This window comes from Ptychodera flava, chromosome 12, assembly GCF_041260155.1.
Source record: "Ptychodera flava strain L36383 chromosome 12, AS_Pfla_20210202, whole genome shotgun sequence".
Classification (NCBI taxonomy): Eukaryota; Metazoa; Hemichordata; class Enteropneusta; family Ptychoderidae; genus Ptychodera; species Ptychodera flava.
This window is the reverse complement of record NC_091939.1, coordinates 7,678,724-7,701,279: the sequence shown is the minus strand read 5'-3', so window position 1 is coordinate 7,701,279 and position 22,556 is coordinate 7,678,724. Positions and strand designations below refer to the sequence as shown.

The 22,556-nt window shown below is 38.6% G+C and overlaps 1 protein-coding gene across 2 annotated transcripts in view; it reads left to right on the top strand.

Moving 5' to 3' along the window:
* Nucleotides 1-10,961: 10,961 nt before the first annotated feature.
* Nucleotides 10,962-22,556, top strand: part of LOC139144864 (large neutral amino acids transporter small subunit 4-like) — an 18,495-nt gene continuing 6,900 nt past the window's right edge. Inside the window, exons 1-6 of one of the 2 annotated variants that reach the window (XM_070715680.1) lie at nt 10,962-11,171; nt 13,876-14,048; nt 20,212-20,443; nt 20,806-20,932; nt 21,976-22,068; nt 22,345-22,478. In XM_070715680.1, the coding sequence (XP_070571781.1) occupies nt 13,892-14,048; nt 20,212-20,443; nt 20,806-20,932; nt 21,976-22,068; nt 22,345-22,478 (743 nt within the window). In that variant the 5' untranslated portion in view covers nt 10,962-11,171; nt 13,876-13,891. Of the gene's footprint in view, nt 11,172-13,499; nt 13,695-13,875; nt 14,049-20,211; nt 20,444-20,805; nt 20,933-21,975; nt 22,069-22,344; nt 22,479-22,556 lie in introns of those variants that run through there. The other variant, XM_070715681.1, reaches the window with a different exon arrangement.

Genomic DNA, 22,556 nt, shown 5'->3' with positions numbered 1-22,556 from the left:
CGAGTGTAAACATGCCCATGGATACATTTACAACCTTAAAAAGACCGTAACAGCTGAAAGTTCAAGGTGCTGGGCCAACAAGCTTTATCAATCCTATTCCTCTTCCACCCCCTCCCCCCCCGAAAAAAATGCATGCATCAGCACGATTTTCCTTTATTACATTCATTCTTCAAAGAGGCTATCATGGAACAGGATACTCTTGGAAAGGTCAGAGGAAGGAACTGACCGCTTATCGGACATCTCCTTGGAGATGTCCTCACTACTCCGGTCACCTTGACATCATTGTGGCCAAGCAGGGTGCCCTTTGAGTTGTGACATTGCTCAACTCATTTCAGTGAAGTTAGAAATTTCTTCAAATTTCCTTGAGTCAGGCAGTGCAATGTGTTAAATTTGCTCGGTTCATAGACTACTTCCTTGAGTCAATGATCTTTCGATATGACTCAAACAGCTTGGATATTCAAATGTGCACACAGCAAATATAACTCATGGCCTTTACTCCTCAAACCAACCTGCCCACGTACCCCTCCCCTAAACATAAGGCCGCAAATGCAATAATCTGAGGAGGGCATTATGATTGGAACTTTTCCCAGCCATGATATCTTGCTGAAATAGATTGTTTGGACATATGAACAGATTTTTAAGAAAGCATTTCAAAATGTGAATAAAACATATACAAAGTTTCCATGATAAACATGACATATTGAATATCAATGATATTGCCATCACACCTGTTTTTGATAATAATAGTCCACAGCCCATTCAGAAACTCACTGCAAGCTAAGATGATGTGTGCAATATCCAGCTATTTCACCCTTTGAGTGCCAAATGCAATTTTCGATGCCTTTACAAAATGTACCTTGGTCAATATTTTTCAGATTTTTGCCAGAATTATGATGAAAAACTGTAGCCAATGGAATGTGATGTCCATTTGGTCCAAAATTATCCAAAAAATACTTAAAAATTCATAAAAACTGGTAAATTTTTTAGTTTTTTAGCTACTATAGACTATAGTCTATAGAAGCTATTGGGATGGGTATCCGTCCGGCGTCAGTCTGTATGTATGTATGTATGTATGTCCGTTTGTGAGGCGTCCGTCCACTCAAATATCTTGAGAACCGCAGTACTTACTGATTTGATATTTGTTGTGTAGATGAAAAATATGATTTTGAGAAACTGCTTTTTTGAATTTTTTGATATTGTTGAAAATAGGCAAATTAATGCCAAAAAAGGCGTTTTTGGTAAAAAATCTTCTTCATAACCGCTGGTCAGACAGCTTTGTTATTTGGTATACAGGTCCCTAGGGATAACCCAACTTAGGTTTGTTAAATTGTGATGAAATATGCAAATGTGTATTTTTAAGGAATTTTTTTGTCATTTTTGGTCAAATTTGACTTACATTGTATGTAATTCTTGTACTGTATAAACCCTATCAATTCACCCAGAAAAAAATAATATGATTTTAAATAATTGAATTAATTAGGAAATCATCAAAGCCAAAATAATTTTAGTGTGGAATTATCAGAAAGTTCAACTTTTTTTGACAGTTCATTGTGGAATGCTTACCATCTTGGAGGATTAAAACATGTAAAGGCAACTTTCCTGAATCCCAACTTTGAATATTCTGAACTGTCATTATTGTGCCTTTGTGCCTGTATGTTATCTAAAGAAATTGCTCATAATAGTTTGTCATGATAGGGTGGTCAAATAAATAGAGATAGAGAAAGTTCTAATTTCCATTTATGGTTGACTTGGTAAGGATAAAATAAAATTACTTTTTGAGGAAAAAATAGAGTGGTCAATTAAAAGAGTGGTCAAAGTGATAGGGTTTTTATGGTAAAGCTGGGCTGTAAGATTCCTCATGTGCTATTTATAGCAATTATGCAATCTGTGTAAACAGTGCAATGAAAGTGTTACATGATTCCTTATAATGCTTTTGATGACCTTGAACTTCTTAAGTTTCAAACATTTGTCTCTTCAGTGTGCTTTCTCTGAGTACGTAGAGTCTCAACTTATTCAACAGAGCTTACTTACAATGTTAATTTGAAAGTTAAAATGTGCTTGGTTAATAGGATGAAAATACTGATATTAAAAGATAAGATAACCAGCTCAAGATTCTTTATAACCTGACAGATATGCTGTTTTTTTATGACGTAAATCTTGATTGAAGAAAGGCTTGTTTACTTTAATTCTTTAATTAGAATGTAATTAACTCTCGTTTATTAGCTACTATAGACTAATATAGTCTATAGAAGCTATTGGGATGGGTATCCGTCCAGCGTCCACCGTCAGTCTGTATGTAATGTATGTATGTCCGTTTGTGAGGCGTCCGTCCACTCAAATATCTTGAGAGCTGCAGTACTTACTGATTTGATATTTGTTGGGTTGATAAAATATGATTTTGAGAAACTATTTTTTATTAATTTTTTGATATTGTTCAAAATATGCAAATTAGCGCCAAAAAAGGCGTTTTGGTAAAAAATCTTCTTCATAACCACTGGTCAGACAGCTTTGTTATTTGGTATACAGGTCCCTAGGGATAACCCAACTTAGGTTTGTTAAAATAGTGATGAAATATGCAAATGTGTATTTTTAAGGAATTTTTTTCCATTTTTGGTCAGGCCATCCTGAAATGAGTTATTAAAGATATCCACCTTCTTCATCAATACATGTGTCACAAAAGGTTATTCTCTACATAACACAGCAGAGCTCTGTCAACTGTTGAGTTGCTTGGTTTTTTCAAACCGCTGGTCAGACAGCTTTAATATTTGGTTACAAGTCCCTAGGATGACCTTAGTGAGATAATTTCATACAGTCAGGAAATACTTAATTTTGTATCCATGTCTATAGTAGCTTCAGGGACTTTGGCCCTATGTTTTTAGTTCCACCTAGGAACAATCTTTATATCAGCTTGTCCGTCACATTCACAGCCCTCTTTAATGGGTTCACCAGTCCATCCACCAATAATATTGAAATCTGTTGCAGCAGTGCTACACAGCAACTTCCACAATGACCACTCCTCTACACCAAAAACCTATCCAACAATATGTAACTCGTTTTCCCCTCCCCCATATAGCTTCGTCACATATGTCATTCAGTGCAGTTCCATGAGAAATTACATCACAAAAAAATCCCAATGTGATCTTTTCAGTGAGATTTTATCAGTGATAAAATGTCATCTGGTGTCCCTGTACCCAATTTCCAAAAGTTTTGAGGTCAGAGGCAACCATTATCAAAGCTTCAGGAAGATGAACAGACGACATTGAGAAACCTACCTAGCTAGCCAGGAAATGACATCATCCACGCTAAATGCCTTATTATTCTCCATACTAACCTTTTTGTTGGTACACATCTCATCTTAAGGGTTGCAACTCCTGTTTTGTTATTTCTGTAATGTTCTTTGTCCTATTGTAATATTGTCTTAAATCAGACATGCACTGTACGATGTTATGAGCCATGCAAGCATTAGAGGGACCCTGACTTGACTAGCTCACAGGCAGATCCTTCATGAACACGTTAAAAAATTAACCGTTTCTTTTTGCACTCTGTCTCGTATTACTAGTAGGGCTTTAAGGTGGGGCTTGTACACTTCTCAACTTTCAAAGTATTTGAAAATGCTGAACAATATATAAATCGCTTACTGACGTAACAATAAAAAAGTATACAAAGTTTACCCTCAAAATCGATTCAAATGACCGTGACCTTGCCCCTTGAAACAAACACAATGCGGTTGTCGTTGAGCTTTTCCCAATGACCTTGATTGCTCGCGCCCTTTCCGTTATCCGTCGATAAATGACTTGTTGAACGTGCCTTTCCGCTATCAGAACAATCGCTAATCTATGCTTTTAGTAACAAAAGGTGGACCGTTATGTCAAGATGGATTACATCACTGTCTTTTCAGAGGTTCTGATAACACTTTATCAAATTGAGATACACTCGGCACGAACTCATCTGTGGATCTGACCCTCAGAAGTGACCTACATAATAATATGGCGGGGAAACCGTAGTCTGTCTTGGAAGCGACGGGCACTCACTCAATATTTATTCAAATTTGAAGTCGTCAATGCCCAGTTCTTGAATCAGTGTTTGTCTGCATTGACTATTTATGCTCGGTGGTTGTCCTTTCTTCTCTTTTGAAAGCTTTGTCCAGTTAATTTGTTCCGAGGTAAAAAGCTGATAAACAAACCCGTACCCGCCTCTTTAATTTTAATTGTTTGTATTTGGGGAAATCACAGCCCCTCCGAGGACTGTGGTGAAATCTTACGATAAATTCATGTTCTGTGATTTTGTCCGAGACCCTATTAAGGTGTGAAGTGCGTATCGTTTGCATAATCCAACATAACCCCACCCCCTCCCCCATCCATAGAAGTGGTTCGAAAACACTGCACTGTAATGTGCGTTTCTGTACAGAGTTTAATGGTTGTTTATGATATACTCTATTAATTAGAGATCATAAACATCTCGACTCTCAAAAAAAAATCCGTACTTGAATCATAATTTTTTTTCTCGGCCAAGAAGAGGTTGTGTATTGATAAGTATTTTGGCCACTTGACGCGTAGCTCCGCAACACAAGTAGTATTAAAACTTAGTTCTTGGCCCTGTAAATGCATTCAACAGGTAGTTTTGCTCTATCTTCATAGTGCGTTGGTAAAACCGTTTTACTGCCGCTGGGATAGTTGTGAAAATAGGTAAAACAAGGATATGTATCACGACCTTTTTCTTGATGATGCGTCGGTGACAGTACAGACTGGCCGTGCAACTTGTATAACCTGTAAATTGGACCACTGTGTTGATGTAGGAATGCGTAATCTTTCGGCATCGCCGAGACTGGGTTTCCCCATACAGCCAACACGTCTGCAGTTGACACATACGCCATAGATAAAAATTGCGATAGTCAATATCATAAAATCATACATGAAGTAAAAAAATGCATAAGGTGTTTGAAAAGTTTCAAACGTATGGGCCGAAACCAGTTTAGGGGATCGGTAAAGTAGTTGAATCAAGAAGGCCGGTTGGCTTTTGTTACAGCGATCGTGTGGTACGTGTCCCGTCGTGAAAAGTCAGACGTGAAGGGGACAGAAGCTGTCGCATTTGAATTATTGGGATATCGGGTAACCACGGTAACAATGTCAGTTAACTACGAGAAAATTCGAGTTCCCGTTGAAGTCTTCCAAACGTCGCTGGCAGCGACATATCGTCGAATGCAGTTCTAGTATAAGTTAAGCCCTGACACGCCAACAATGCTAAAGTTGGCAATGTCATCATCGCAGACGCTTGCACGCCCAAACCACTTTGATAAGTCGTCCTCAACAATTGGCTAATACTTGTATATATTTTAAATATTGGACACGCGACTTAATTAAGATACGTGTCACCCAACGCGTCCCATTAGTCCCCGCATTCAAATCCAGATTAACATTAATAAATCGTACGATAAGAAATTGACAGACAGCGTCCAATACAATTTATGCCACGTGTGTGAAAAGCGTGTCGATAGGAATTTTGGGGTTTTCCAAATTTTTAGGTTTCGTAAGTGACGGCATTCATACCCGAAGTGACCCCCTTTTCAGCCGTGCTGTTGTAGCGTGTCTCGGCGCGTGAACACCTGTTGGACGACAGAAGCGTACCGCCGATCGACGGCATGGGTGTCGTATGTGCATCGAGATATCGCTACCGGGCTACCCGATAAGGATTTCTCGATGACACCATAAAATTTTACAATAAAGCTTGTCGTTATCGTCAAAGTGACAGACAGAAAGTCCTTGAATAAACGTTCGGTTTTCAATGAGCTTTCCATTGTGTCGCAACAGAGATAAATCATGAATTACCGTGTTCCTTGTCAGCCCTATTTCAGAGCTATGATTTAATCATTCAATGGCTTGTCATTCCTTCGCATCGACTTCCTCATTTCAAACCTTTGTCTTTACTCAGTGGGGTTAACATGTTCACGTCTACTTTAAAGCTAGCCAGCTTTAAACTTGTTTTCATAGCGTCAAAATTAAGGCCTTTACTCATACAAGTTTTCCGTTTCTTTGGTCACAGCAAGAAAAGAACAATTTCCCCCGCACCTACTCTCAGGTGTTTCCAACAATCGTGTTATAGTTTGGTCCAGCTATAATGGTTGACAATAAAGACGTGTTAACAGAACACGGAAACAAGGTCTGAATTCGGTGAAGAAAACGATTTCATATCTACCTCTGAATGTTTAACGTTTATACATAACCTCGTTCGGCATGCTGACAATGAAATCGCTGCTTTTCTGAGCGTTGTAAAAAATACTCTGATTTTGCTCGACCCATAGCTCCATAGCCAAGGCGACGCGGTGATATTCAGACGTCTGGACTAGACTTCTGCGGGCTGCGGTCTCTCCGTCATAGGACCGTGTGCGAGCACACAAAAATGCCGCACGAAACTTTGTCACCGTGTCCTTTGTTTCGTCATATGAAAATTTGCGGAAGTTTTTTTCACTCAAATAGAGTTATTCAAATATATTGCCACATCAAGTCGTAAAAAGTTCAATTTTTAATATGACGTTTGTGACGTCATCAAACCGCCCATATATGGTGGCACACTCTATACACTTTTCGGGTTGATATATTTGAAAAGTTAAAGGCACGGCACGTCACTGCACCTTTGAATATAGAACAGCACCATTCGTCAGTCGTTAATTTCACCGCTAGTAAAATTGTAACTTAAGTTAACCAGAAAAGTTGACCGCCGTCTAAACCCTGTGGTTGTACCACTGACCTCAGTTTGACCTCATTCGATAATGAAAGGCACGATCCTCCGTTCAGTTTCAAACCTGCGACGTGCTCAAAGCAAAAACATGGGTAAGGACGAGAATGTATCACCAACGGGACACTAGTATTTGAAGCCTGCTAGACGTTTACGTGCAAAACGTCGCGTATACACCAACATACGCCTGTCGAAAAATATGCCCGTGCTATTCGCAGTATCCGGTTGATTAACTTGCAACGGGTATTTCAGTTTTGAAAGGGTGGTATGTACACAGTTTGTACATTAAACTGATCGTGCATTGTTCGACAGGTAATTTCCAGCGCACCTTCAGTGCGACCTGAGAACACTAACCGACATGTCAGTTTGTTTTGAAAACTTGGTTTGACAATGTTAATAGATCGATAACTGATGGCATATTCTTAATATAATAGCATGAAAGTTGTAGGCTGTGATAATTATGATTGTTGAGATGTTGGTTAGAGTAAAAATTCAATGGAATATTATGACCTCCCAGTCAGCATATATAGCACCTCCTCTCGTTTGAATTTTCAAAGTCAGTACTTTGTGTGTTGATCGTGGTAGGGTCAGCTTTATTAATGATCTTTTGGAGTTGTTAAAGTTGATAAACTTATAGGTCATTAGAAACCAGGTCATGGCAAAGCCCTTTTTCCTACCTTCAAATCACCACTAATCCAATGATGCTTGGATTTGCGTTTGGAATGTATTTAGAGCAGCTTTTATTGCCGCACACTAGCTATTATCGCTAAATAAACGCTCAAGTATGGCGAGATTAGCTCTCTAAACCCAGACCCGAGGAGAAAATCACCAATTTGAGTGTTCCTGTATGCCGTGTCTTATGTTTTAGAAATCAGCCCCACTAGAATATCGGTCTTCACTAGAATATAAAATTAAGGTAATATGCGCCTCGAAAGTGAAAGACTTAAACTTTTGCTCAACTTTCCTCAAGGAATCTTTCAATAATTCTCTTTCAAAATCAAAAATAATAATCGGGGTTCACCGTGCAAATTTTGGTACTAGAGAAACAAATAACCCAAGATTTGTCGGTATTTAAAATTCACAATGGCCGCCATCCCTGTATTAACTCGACGGAGAAAAATACAGTTTTTCGAATTTCGAAAAACTAAGCCGGTGAAAAGTTTTCTTACACCAAGCGTTTTAAAATGAACCCCCATATGTGGTATATCAGAAAAGAATTGTAAGTTTTCGAGTGCGAATATCTGTCCCGGAGGCGCGTTCTACCTTAAGTTTAAAAATCAGCCTCACTAGGATATCAAATGAAACACCGGCATGACGCGACACACAACAATTTGTCAGCACGGTCGTTTGCCATATTACATCTCAGTAGAAATTATGTCACGCAGCGGCTGTTTATGTAAGCGGGGTTGGATACGTGTTATCGATAGTCATTGCATGTATCAGTGTTCTGACATATTTTCACCGAAGTTTTTTAATGATGCCAAATATTAAAAAATCAGGGATGAACCATTTGACCAGAAGGGTGTTTAACCAAGAGGAAAAATTGTTAATACAAAGTTCGACCCCCCCCCCAAGTGAAAATATTAGGGAAGGAGGATGGAAATGAGATTGTCTACGATTGTGCCTGGCACAATTATTAATATAAAACGTCGTGAATCGACGCGTCCTGACAACCCAAAGCTGGTGCCAGTGGACAAAGACCCTACCTGCTGGCTAATTATGTGCCGTATATGATAACTATGTGATGGAGTACGGGGTATACGACCGTGTTCATATTTTTGAAGATTCAGCACAAAGATAGTTTCTTGCAATGAATTCGCAGAATTCTGTTGTCCGTCCACTTGTGTATTCAAAGTCTGAGCTACGTAGGACGTTAGATCCAAAAGTGAGGTCTTTGGAGAATGTACGAATTTTCATCTTAATCGTAGAAAATACTGGGAAGGCATATTCCTCAGCTGTTAATATTAAGTTGGCAAATCATCAAAGTTCCCACTGAGAGTATAATATTTTCCCACAAATATTACATGTAGCTAATACGAATTAGATCACTACCATCATTAGAGCAAACCAATTTACTAAGTCGACAATTCACTGGAATAGTCCCCCTGTGCAAAGGCATCAGCGTCAGCTGTATCCAACTAATGGGCTTTGTCAGACTAGTCCGCGCGCGCACTCAGTTTTTGTTCCTGGCACATTTAGCACTTACTGCCGTGACTCCATTACAACAGACTTACAACAGATACCAGAAATATTATGTCATCGTTTACCTTATCAATGCCATCTGTACACGCGGCTGAAGCTAAGTTTACCGATCGGCACATTTCGCGTTACCAAGCAAAAATTTTGAGCATGTTCTGAAATACAACTTCAAAATGGCCCCAAAATATCGAAGCAAAGCGAATTAAACTGAACCTTCTGAAGGTTGTTGAGAAACTCGGACGTTGAAAATTGTTTGGCTTAGGTGGTGGCGTTTGAGCGCTTCGTCTAAATTAATCTGAATGAGGCAACCGCAACTTTTTTTATTTTTTCTTCCTTTTTTTCAGACTGGCTTTAAAGAATCCTTTGTTCACTTGCCGAACAATATGTGTTTTCTGTTACGTCCGTTTTGTTGGAAAGTGTTTGTCAAACTTGACCCGCTTTCCTTCCGTGACGTCATACTCATTTGCATATAAGCATTGTATGTGTCCCTCCCAACAGTACAGGCGTATGCTATTAATATTTGAAAGCGCTGTTTTTTACGGTAAAAAGCATACGTGAGGCCTCTAGCGCCGCGCCGTAGAAGGTACTGGCAAGTGGACACGTAATTGGGCGTTAAAATATTTCAAGGTGCCATGGTAAAATATAGTTCACCAAACGTAGGTACCTACCCTACATTCAGTACAATTAAAAAGTTCGGACGTATCTGTCCGCTAGTTACGCGGATACAGATACTTCAGCATTTCGATCAATCTGATATCGCCTCAAGTGGCGCATACGGTACACTTCCCCTTAATTTGAGTCATCTGTGTCAAGGCTATGGTGTATTGTTTTTGAAGGCATAATAAGATAATCCCATAACTTTCCAACTTAAAAAGACGCTTCTTCATTTATTAGGAACAGCGTTGGCCATTTGTTCTGAAAATAAATACCCCCGCACGCAGCGCCCCGATTTTTCCGTCGACACAGAAAGGATGTGAAGGTCACAAAGATTCTACTATCACCGTTTGCAGATAATATATATTGCAAATTTTTCTTCACAAATAATTACTCTGTTCACGAATTAAATTTTTTCAGGGTGATATGAATCCTTCGCGTTTGAAATTGATATAAGATGCTGTGCGAAGGCAACTCAATCGAAGCTAGATCACACTGCAATGTCAGCAGTTCTGTTTAATCAGCCATGTGGCCCGACCTTGAACGTGAGCGCTAATATTTATGTAAAAGTTGTTTTTCTCAACCATCGTACACTTTACTGGAGATAATGTTTCCCCGGTCAAAATATGCAATGAATTAGTTTCAATATTCTGGATATTTAGTAAGGCGTAATAAAAATCGACGCAGCTTTCACCCAGAATTAATACTGAATTGAAATTAATATTAATGAAAATTTGTTTGATCTGTTCAATTTTATTTTATTTAATTTTATTTTCCCAAAGGTACTCAAAATTTGTTGAGAAGGGACGTTACGGTTTGAAAACAAAGCGTTATCCTGAAATATTGCTCTGCCTCTGGTCAGCGCGCAAATGGACAATAATTTTTATATTAACGCACATTTTTTGTCGGGTTCGTTCATTGCTCCGATGTATGGCAAGCTTGGCGGAATTCTATCATCAGTATTCGGCGTTTATCCCAGAATTTTTGTCGAGTTTCTTTAATACTTTGCAATTCCGTGACATCATCGGCCGAAAATGAAAACTCGGCGGTGTCGCAACCGTGCGAAAACAAAGCTGTTTGTCACAGAACTGCGGACCGTTGAGACAAACAAGTTTCGTTCCTACCACTTTCGTGAAAGGGGTGGGCTGTGCATATTTTGAGGGGTCTAACTAACTTCGTCAAGTATCTTTTTTGATTTACGCTCTGTAAACGTCAATGAAATTACATATAAATGGTTATCTTGACTGTTAAAGATTTGCGAAAAGATGACATCACGAAAATAAAGTATGAAATTTACCGATACCGGAGTAGTCTGGTCGGGGGCGCGTCCGAGGCCTTGAAAATGGCGGTCTCTGATTGGCTCGTCGAACAATGCCATATCACCCACTGGAAATGAATAAACATGAATCAGCTGGGAGATTTCGTCAGCTAGTAATCTAGATCAGCTGTTCAACTGGCCTTCACTCACAAGCTGACGACAGTCGAGCTAGCAGTGGGTCGAATTCGCAGGACTTTTCAGGAAAGGGATTCTGTTTAGTTTGCCGTGGAGTTTCTTTTAATTCCGTTTGGATTGATACGTTCATAAGGTAAGTCCTCACAGTGTTTTCTTTTTCATTCCCTATTTTTGCGAATATCTTTGTGATACTCCATCATTGATAGGCTAATGGTCAGACAAAGCGAACATGGATGACAGTTCGACTGACGTCTCTGCTTTTCATTACAAGTAAACCAGTGATCACGGGAGAATAATCTTTATATCTTCTCACTATACGGTCGTGAACTATGCCGATATAAAATAAGTAAGGCGCAGTTAACATTTTTTCCATCACGTCCGCTATTACTTGAACGATCATTCCGTGAGTGACATCGATTTTCAGCAAGCATACGTACGTGTGTTGCAAGGCTATTGGGAAACACCTTATCCGCCCTCCGCATGGTGCAATCTCAGGCATTGTGCACGAATTGCCAGTAAGAGCCGAAATAGGCGGATGAGAGGAACACGTGCCCCCCCCCCCCCCCCCCCCCGGTGAAATCGTGCCGGTCGATTTTTTTTTGCGAGTGGGAGATTCCCCTTTTGTTACTTAAAATATCGTACCTTGAATCGAGGCCAAGAAATTACCTGCTCACGCTGCAAGCACAGGCGATAATGGTTCACTACCAACCGATTTCTTTCAAACCACTGTGTTAGCCGGTCAAAATCAATACAGAACGTTTCGTTTAATAAATCACGATTGTATTGTGGCTGGCAAAAAGTATCGTTTCAATTGGCCGTGAAACTGGGTGATTTTCACGATAATCGGGGTAGGACAAAATTTATGCAGTATAATGATATTCTTAAAGATATGCAAGCGCTCTGCAGCGAGGACTCACTGAGAAACGCAGGGAGATATTCCCGAGCTTGATGAGGTAACATCAGAAATAGTCGAACATTTGGACACAATTCCAAAAGCATTGATAAAATTTTCGCACGAGTTTCAATAAACGTACTGTGCGATACGTTATATGCATGGATTATGCCGCAGAGCGCGTGACTCATGCTATGAATGGGGTTGTTTGTCATAAGTCCGGTCGAACCATGTGATTTCGCAAGCATTGCGTGGGAGGCAACGTCTTTCGAAATCGCCGCGCGTTTGTAACCACGCGGAACTGCAGTTTGGTGATATCAGCTGATATTTTCAACTAAGCCATACTGTTGGTTTTATTAAATGATATTAGAAAGACATAGCATTGTTTCCGTGCGGAATAGCCGAGAATATTCCCTCTGTAATTTCCTTTGTCTTTGTTTGCGACACAGAATGTGTACCGACAGCATAAATTGCAAAAGCCCGGCCATTGTCACTGTAGCAGAAAACGATTAAATTGTGACAATCGTTTTGTTTCAAACGCAGTTTCTAATGGCGATGACCCAATCAAAATCTCGCCTTTTTCCCATCCAATCATCAACCGTAACCTCTGTCAGCCCCGACTGATAAAATCGTGAAAATACTTGTGAATCGGACGTTCGGGCTTCAGGATGTGTAAAACGAAAGGTTGTTTGAAGAGAATGATCGTTAGGTATACGGCTTCACGTTGTGCAGGTACAACTCACACTGCCGCCTTGATTACCACAAATTGTAATATCATACAAGCGTTTTGCGCTCTGATTTTATTGAGTTCACAAACCATTGTACTGGTCAAATCGATTACGCAGCAACAATAACGATATTACAAATGCCATAATGTCGAGACTAGATATTGATAAATTATTCATGAGAACTCGACCAGGCAATCCGGCATCGACTGGGTTGCTCATGGCAACAACATCTGAACAATTCCAGCCAGCGCCAGGGTAGGGAAAAATAACTTTCTCACTAGCCAATCACAGCGCGAGATAGGAAATAGACAGGATCAGGAGATATCTTCTATTTAATATTTATTATAGTGTTTTTCCCGACTAAACGAATCTGCATACGGGTATTATAGAACACCTCTATCTCTGAAAGAATTAAATGGCACGTTTGCTGAGACAATGTAATGCGGAAGCAAATACATGAAGTAACATTGTAACAAGATATATCTCTTTAAAACTGATGTAGTTATCTTTTTTAACTTAATACGACTCTAAAATGTCCAGTCTGTAGGTATGAATACTGGTATTTTGGATATCGGCCTTTTTTTTTTAGCTTTCTTTACAATTAAAATAATGAAAATAGTGTGGTTTTTACTCGATTATTTCACGTTCTTTTAATAACCGGTTGGCACTGGCGGTTACCCTCATCCGCTCATAAACGCTGTCCATTGTTTTATGACACAGAAGTAAAACTATTTTTACGACGGCCGACCATGACACAATGGTACAAATGCATTGTTCTATTACTCTACCGAGGTTGACGCCGACACGCGCTTTGGGACAGCCTCGACTTTCGACAAACATCACATGACTATTCGTCAGCGATGTCCATATATGGACCGGGGGTGGGCAGCGCCCACTTTTACTACCCTTTGTTAAAAGAAACTTTTAACTCCACTCACGGTCGCGCTTACGTAGAATGGTTGCCGCGTCGCACATGTAACTTCAACTCTCAGAAGTTTACGCGTCTGATAATTTGACCACTACCCGTGATCCAAAAGTACGTTTTACATTTTCTTACCTATCGACTAGTTTCCTAGGCCTTGCGTAGATTAAACGCAGAGTCACTCGCGAAAACAACAAAGAATTCGCATTTTCTTTGACTAGTAAATCTTTACGAAATTATCTTCAGCATAGATATTTTTCCGTCACATATAAAAATATCTATCATCTCTTTTCAGTCTTACCAACGTCAAAATGGCACCAAATTTGGCTACAGCACAAAAGAGGAGGTACTGGATGGTTGGAAGTTCAGTGATCGTGGAAAATCTGTTTTTCTCTGCTGTACTGCTGGGATGGGGCTCTCTGTTACTCATTCTTAAAGGAGACGATTTCTACGGACACCTTTGTCACGGTAAGAGCGATGCGTTTTTTTGCTTTAATTCCTTTCTATCGAAAAATATTGTCATCATTTTTGGTAAAAAGACTATTATTGCCGTATGTTTCGCGTCCATTTGCAATTAAATAATCACAAGTTGATGAAAAAATTTAAATCAAAGTTCAACAAAAATGATTTTGTTTGAGTTCTGAACCCATGCTGAGGTTTAATGGAGACTTGCTGGATATTTCTATTTGTAATAAACCAGAGGTCTTTTCATTCATTTGATCAAAATTTGCCGTTTCCTGACGAAACCATGTAAAAAGATAGGGGTGGTCCTTATGGAAAGGCCGTACGTGACTTGACGCAGGTAGACAGCTGGCGACGTAACACCAGTGTGTGCGGACGACAGCGCAGGTGTGAACTCTGACACACATCGTGCCTTTTTTCGGGACTTGAGTTTCAGAGGTACCGTACTGGGTACATAGCCACGTGAAATTACACAATGTATACTCTAGTATTTGTTTTGCCAGGTTTTTATTAAACTGTTTAAATTTACATAGCATGCACATCGGGTGACTCGCGGAAGATATTGATGCAGGAGTGGGTAACCGTTTGGAATAGAAAAGATGTTTGGTTTTTCCAGATTGTCTCTAGGAGTTTTCAATCAAAGCTAAACAATAACCGCAATAGTTTATTTGCTTTTTTCATTTCAAATTAGTCTTTAACTCTTCAAATGATACCAGGTATCTTCCTTTCATCACCGAATCCAGTAGGTGTGTAATCTTAAAATATGAATGATTATTTGCAGGCGGTTTGTAGATAGATATGTTTGCAATACATCCTGGTCTGTTTTCACCATTTGCCTGTTGATGACCTTGTGAAAAGCTATTGTCGTACGCTATCAGCTGGACAATCTCAAGGACTGAGATTAGTTACCAAAGGCTTTAAGGTAGAATGCGCCTCAGGGACAGATATTCAGACTTTTAAACTTTTATAGTGCTTTTCTGGTCTGCCACTAGTGGGGGTTTATTTTAAACGTCTTGGTGTGAGAAAAAAGTCACGGTCTTACTTTTTCGAAAATTTTATTTTTCCTCATAGAGTTAACACAGGGATGGCAGCCATTTTGAATTTCAAATACTGGTAAATGTCAGATAATTTGTTTGTCACTGTACCTAAATTTGCACATTGGCCCCCGATGTTATTCTTGATTTTTGAAAGAGTGTGGTTGAAAGATTCCTTGAGGAAAGTTTGAGCAAAAAGTTTAAGTCTTTCACTTTTGAGGCGCATATTACCTTAAACCTGTAACAGTTATATGCAAATTTTGACAGAAATTTAATCCAGTCTGATTCTATTGATTGCACTGGATGATAATCCCTTCTTCAAAGTTTACAGAAGCACACTATACATGTAGTCTATAACTGTAAAATCCTGCTGTTAATTCTAGCAATAGACAGTTTCGACTGTCTATGATTCTAGCTACCAAGACTCGGCGTTCCTTTGCCATCATACCGACAATGAGAAATTCATGATTAGAGTGTAGCTCTGTAATTTAATGTCAGTAGACAGTGATAACTTCAACTTGTTTTTGGTGTTTTAGATCATGATAAGAAGAAATGACCTATGACCTTCACTAGTGTAATTTAACCAATGTTACTTTTGTTAGCCATAACCCTTCTAATACAAAACTTTGGTCTGAGCCAATAATTGTTCAAAGCTTTGTGGGACGATCTAAAACTGATTGGGTGGGAAGGCCAGTGCTCTCTGTTAGGTAGTGAATATTCTGTTTTCTCTTCATATTCACTGGTGCATAAGCATACCTTTATATTTTCATAACTTCTTCCTTGTCCAAAATTTGGAAAAGTTCATTATTTATGAGCGGCTCAAGTCTGTAGACTAAAAGCCACTAAAAGCCAGTCGGCTCATCTTGATGCAATCTCCAAGTTGCAGTTGCGTCACAGTTAATGCATGATGATGGTGCCGCTGATTGCGATCAGGAAAAACCTTAATGCAAGTCAGCAATACAAAACCTCTTTGGCATTTTCCGGGTCTGATTTTTTTTCCACTGGAGAGTCATTTTGTATGCAGTCTACATCATGTTTCCAGCAACACAGCGTCTCATCTTACTTCCTCAAAACTCAAACACCATGATTGTCAAATCTTCAGAAATCATTTGCATCTTCCGCTTAAGTACAATCATAGCAACCACCCGTTTCATCAGTTTGAAAATTTCAGGCACAAATTTAATCAAATTGTGGCTGGAATAAGACAGCATGCAGACAAATTACATTTTGAACAAATTTACATCAGTATCCATCGCTCATGTGGCTTTGTTCAAGAAGCCTATTGCAAGAGCAGGAACTGAAACTTATAAACAAATTAAGACTTGATAAAATTGTTATTTTAGAGAACAATATGATACCTCAAGTTGAATTATAATTTTTGTTTTTCACTTCCTGCAGCTGGCCCAATCATTTCCAAAAATTACAACATTGGAATATTTGTCCGTTAACTTTTGAATACTAATATTAAACTAGAGTAATCACCTTCACAATTACCGGATGTGGATCGTACCAAATTTGTGAACACAGGGACAGGTGTTTCCCCACGCCCCTCAATAAATGGAACATCCCAGCCACTAGTCACTATAGGCTGTTACTAGGCAAAAGTTGCTATTTTGAGGGGTTTTGCGCTGGCTATTCGAAGACTTGCCACTACCAAACTTTGATATAAATATTGTTTTCTGTTTATTTCAATTGTACACTGCTATCTGGCCAGTACAGGAAGTGAACGAATTAAATACCAAACTGGACAAACTGAAAAAATATTTTGTGAATAATCTGTTAAATGTTAAACAGAAATCCAGTTTCAAAGTGAGTCAAACTATTATATCAACTTATATGAGTGAAACGATTTCCACTCCCAAAGGGTGTTTTCAGCCTTCTCTATATCTGAAGAGTTTTTGACATAAAAAATGAAGCAAATTAATGACCTAACCAAAAGATATTTGAGATGGTGGAAGGTTTTGAATTTTCAAAATCTATGGGAAAATGAATAATATTTTGCAGAAGTATTATCTAAAAGATAATGAATAGATAGCGACAATTGTCTCCTAGCATGGGCTCTTCTGTGTGAATTATGGTATTGTTTCAATTCTATTGATAAATATTTTGATATGATAGGCCGCAGCAGAAAAAAAGTGCTGCAAAGTAAGATATTGATAAGAATTGTATTGCCTATTTAAAGATCACTTTGTTTTCAAGTGTATTTTCAAGATGAAGAAAGCGGGCTTTAAGTCACATCTGATGTGATCTCCCATGGTAACTGACTGCTTTTTCTCATTAGTGAAGAACAAAGCCACTGTGTCATCTGTTTTGCAATATTAAAAAAACACTATGTCGTTTGAAATAATGAATCCGCTTATTCTATGCAAAGTTCCAAATGATGAACCACGCAGCATATGTTGGGATCTGTTTTGCCTTTGATGTGCAGCGCTGATTAGCAACAGTATCTGAGAAACTGATCATTCCGGCAGAAGTGATCATTCCGGAACAAGTGATCATTCAGGCATGAGACATACAGGCGGCAGGTGTCAGGAATCCAAGCCAGCAGCGTCAGCACTTTGTTTGTGGTTTTTTAAAAAAATTGAAATGACGCAAAAATCTCCCTTACACTTGAGATATTCAGCATCAATGAGACCTTTAAAGCATCAATCAGACCTTTAAAGAGAACCATAGGGTTGTATTTCTGAACATCAACACGAGATACTGTTAATGAATAGGACTATAAAAACATTCTGAATGTTCAGGTCCAGAATTGGTTGCCATAACTACCCCTTCATCTATCTAGCTACAAATAGTACACTTGGCTGGGGCTGAGCTATTATAGGCCGAGCTAAAGTCGGACAATAGACATACTCCTAATTGCTTTGATATTATCGCGGCTGTCTCACCTTTTCTTGAACCTTGCATTTCAGTGTTTATTTGTAAAATCGATCAAAACACCATAATGTCTGTCCCATTTGATAATAAATTGCAGAACGGACAAGGTGGTACCATTGAAACAGTGGACTTAGGTACTATAAAACAGATACATATACAAGTAGCTAAAGCCTTGGCAACAAATTGACCAATCACATTCAAGCTTTCTGAAAGGCATGTCACATGTCAACTAGACACTACCTGATTTTCTGCATGTAGCAAAACCATAAATATGCCTCACTTTATTACCTTTGCTTTAGACCCCAAGGAAGAAGACCTTTAATCCAATAAATTGGTTATCCTTGTCGTGAATTGTCCATTTTCACTGCTCAACCCCAGTGCCATTTTATTCTCACTAGTTTTCTCAACTGCATAATGTTCATGACAAATACATTGAGATAAATTGGAATCCAATTTACACAGAAAGTCAGTCAATGCTGCAGCTACTGTCTGATCCAAGGCAAAACTGAAATTCAACTGCCACCATCAGGAGTCTTTCAAACAGGATGAACCTCAGTGTCTATAGACATATGAACATACAGGCATAAATATGCTGATTTACAAAATTTTCCTCAAAATTCATGTCAGTTGCCCAGTGCTGAAAATCCTCTGACTTTTGTTTCCAGGGATGTCATTAGCATATCGTCATATTCAACCAATCCTTGTCAAGTTCACATTTTCAAAACATATTCCTCAGAAATAGCCCTCCCAGATCGATTTCCATTATCACACAACCACATCTTAGGTTACGTTTTCTTAATATAAGCCTACTTGATATTAGCTTGCTTGAGATTTTTTAACATTTCAATCAGAAAGGTTTATTACAAAATATTAATGTTATTTGGTAGTGTCAACTTTGACCTCTATTATGAGGAAGAAACTGCCATTTATTCCAACTCATTTACATATTATCTGTCAACAACTGTCATCACGCCATCTGCTGAGTGTCTACACAATCTTCTTTGGGTCTTGTCCCTATCTTGTGATTCCTATCTTCAAAGGAGACAAAAATACATTATGTAATATGATCTGAGGATTTGATGAACAGTAATGCACTGAATAAATAATAACAATTTAAGTTCAATGGTAAATATCATTGGTTACTTAAATATGTCTGTACATTTGTTTAAAGGCCAGCTGATTCATTTCATGTTTTGAAGCGTAAGTTGGAAGTTTTTAATGGCACAGCAGACTTTTTTTGAACTGATTTGTCGCCAGATTTTCAGAAATTGCTGCAGATAGATTACTTGAGTTCAAACACGTGGACATGTTGGCCAACAATGTAATTTAACTGTAAATTTTAAATCAATCGTAAGTGAGATCATTGGTAATGATTGACAAATGGTTAATCACTTGATGGTTTTGAAGTGACATTATTTTGTTTAAAGTACCCAAAACTGTGTCGGGTCGTGTCAATTCAAGTTATCATCGGATAGCTAGGCTGGCTGGCTAGCTGGGTGTTGCTGGGAACAACAGATAACAGCTGACAGCATAATTATAACTTCAGTGCAGTGTAGGACACGTACTTGAATGTTTGCTGCAAATACAAAACAAGAGAAGTACAAATACACAACCTTGGAATGTACCATATCTGTCTATTTAACAAGAGAGCATGAACTTTGAGCCAAGGCACCACCCCTCCAAAAAAAAACCGGACAGGTGGTCCCTAGACTGGCTGCATCACAGCTGCATGGCTGTTTACTTCTAATATCACCTGATGTGAACATGCCACATAAATAACTATCTTAATGGTCATATCATTGAGATAACATGCACGCCAGTCGCTACATACCTATGAATGTATGACAGTTATTATACCAACATAGCACGCAATAAATCGTGTTACATAGGCCTAATCATTTAGCCATGATAAATTATGAGTTCTGTTCTTTAAGAGTCAAATGATGAGGTATGTTCTGAAAAGTTTTAGTGAGAAAAAGTAATGAAGTTTGCACCAAAGTGGTATCGTTAGCCAATATGGTAAGGTTGAACAAAACACAAAAAAAGGGGTTAATTACTGGCTTAAGGCATTTAAGTGCAATCCACTTCAACCAACAACTGTAATGAGTAGTACTCTAAACCTCTTCTGTCGTTATCATGATCGTCAATCGACAAGTCATGAAGTCCAGGCAAAAGAAAAACATCAGTCAAACATTGGTCTTACCTTGTTTTCTTTTTTTTTTCATTTCTTCATGGTTCATGCAACGGTTTCTGCACAGGCCTGGGAAATGGCACTGATGGGCTCAACGGAACAGACTCCGTCTGGCAAAACCAGACGAGTAACAGCACCGAAAGCCAGGCAGCTGATGACGAGAACTTGGGATGCTCCGAGCAAGATTCCAGGCTCAACTTGGCATTCACTGTGGGTTCCTTTCTGCTCAGTGGAATGACCTTTCCCATCGGTATGGCTATGGACAAGTTTGGCTCTCGAATTCTCCGGATAGCAGGCTGGTAAGCAAAACATTGACCCTTGCAATGATGTTCAGTTTGTATTTTCCCCAGTATTTCAAAAATTTCACAATGTTATCATCCTTGTAAGAGTAATTGAAAAGGGTTGCAAAAACCCATCCCCATAAAAATTTTCTAACTTGGACCCCAAGAACCCAACAGAAAAGTATTTACAAAATAAGTCTACATGAACTGAACTTTAATAGTTCATTTTTATAGTGTGATAAAACATTAAATATACATGCTAAAAGCAAAAAATTCAGACCCATGTTGTATTGTTTAAATAATTTAAATGATTTCTCTGTTAAGTGACTTCAAACTCTTGTCAAAATGTTGATGTGTGTTTTCTCTGTTCAATTTTACAGTTTCTTGTTTGGAGTCTCATGTTTTCTGTTTGGCTATGCTCATCCACACAATTCAGCCTGGCTGTTGTTTCCCGCTGTGGCTTGCAACGGCGTCGGGGGCATAACCATTCTGTTCACATCACTACAGGTAAGGATGACTCATTTTGATGTCATGGAAAGAAAGATCTACCCTAATTTCCCCTGTCATTTCAAATTAGGTCTGACGTCTTGCAGTTAGTTTAGAGATCGATCTTCTGCAAATATGCATATTTTAGTATTCAAAACACAGTTTTAAAGAAAATGAAACAGGTAGCTAATTTTGACCGTTTAGAATGTGACATTTTCAGCAAATTATTACTTTACACTGTTGCTGACGTGTGAATTAATGGTTGCTGATGATGGAAATTTTCTCATAAAGCGCTGATGACAACAAATTTTTTCCCAAATTTATGAATTATTGATACTTGGAGCCTATCTTGATACCTTTGCAGAGTTTCAACGTCATAGTAGCCTGGCAGGGTTTCTCCTTACTGGAAAAATCAGCACCTGACTGTCAATTTAAAAACGCCCTAGAAACTGTTGAACACTGTTGATGTGGAAATACTCGCAGCAAATTTCAGAATTCTGCATATGCAATGCATCACCGATCTAGCTCAATCGGATGACAAGCTTAAAGCCCCCCGCGGCTGTAACAATTACTGTCAGTAATTCAGTTCTGAGAGCCCCTTAACATCTGACTCACTGAGTCTTAGATTCTGTCTGAGCTCGAGAATGACACCCATTTCCATTCTTTATGACGTCTTACTCACGCGAAGACTTAATCAGCGCTTGGATTGCGTGCTGCGAATCTCGATTGAGAAATGTCTGATGCAGCCTACGCCCCAAACAACACTTTCTTCAAAGAGAAATTTCAATTTAGATTTGCCCAGGATTTTAGTTCGGTATTAAAGCGTTCATTTCATATTTATGGGTCATTTGCCATTCAGAAAATTGTGAAGATGAAAATTTTGCAAATATATGTACAAAGAATTCAGTTCAACGTATGCAAATCTAGTCTCACAAAGAATGTAGCAGCACTACACATTTATGAATTAATTCCATCACTTAATGGTGCACTCCTCTTAACACATAGAACGAATTGTTCAAATGCTAAGTATATTGTATTGACACTTCAATTTTTTTTTTCGACAGATTTCTAATTTATTTGCAAACAAGAGGTCAACAATCATCAGTCTCTGTATAGGTTCATATGCATCCTCTGCTATCCTCTTTGCGATCATGAAGGTATGTAGTCACCTTTTCATCTCAAATTTTTTCAGTTATCTTTTTGAAGACGTGTGTTTGAAAGGCAATGTGTAAAATGTTTCTGGACACAAATCGATAGCAACAATGAATGTTGTAACCTCCCATCATAATTTAATCCATTTTAGCTGATGGAATGATAAAGTTAAATCATAGATCACAAAATTTTTGTGCACAATAATGCATAATTTGTGTTTCATAGCATTTTTGTTCAGAATATCTTGAAAAACAAAGGTTTTCCTTTCTTTTTCTCTTCAGGCAATGTATGACCTAGGTGTGACTCGCCAACAGATGTTTACTGGTTTAGCAGTTGGTGTTTTCCTTGTCTTTGTCAATTGTTGGCTGAATGTGCCATCAGATCCTATTCCAGACCCTGAAAATGCTGAATTTGGGTGAGTGTGATCAGTGTTTCCTTGCATTTTTAGGCCTTGAAATGGAAAAACAAACGATTTTCACATATCGTCCTAAAG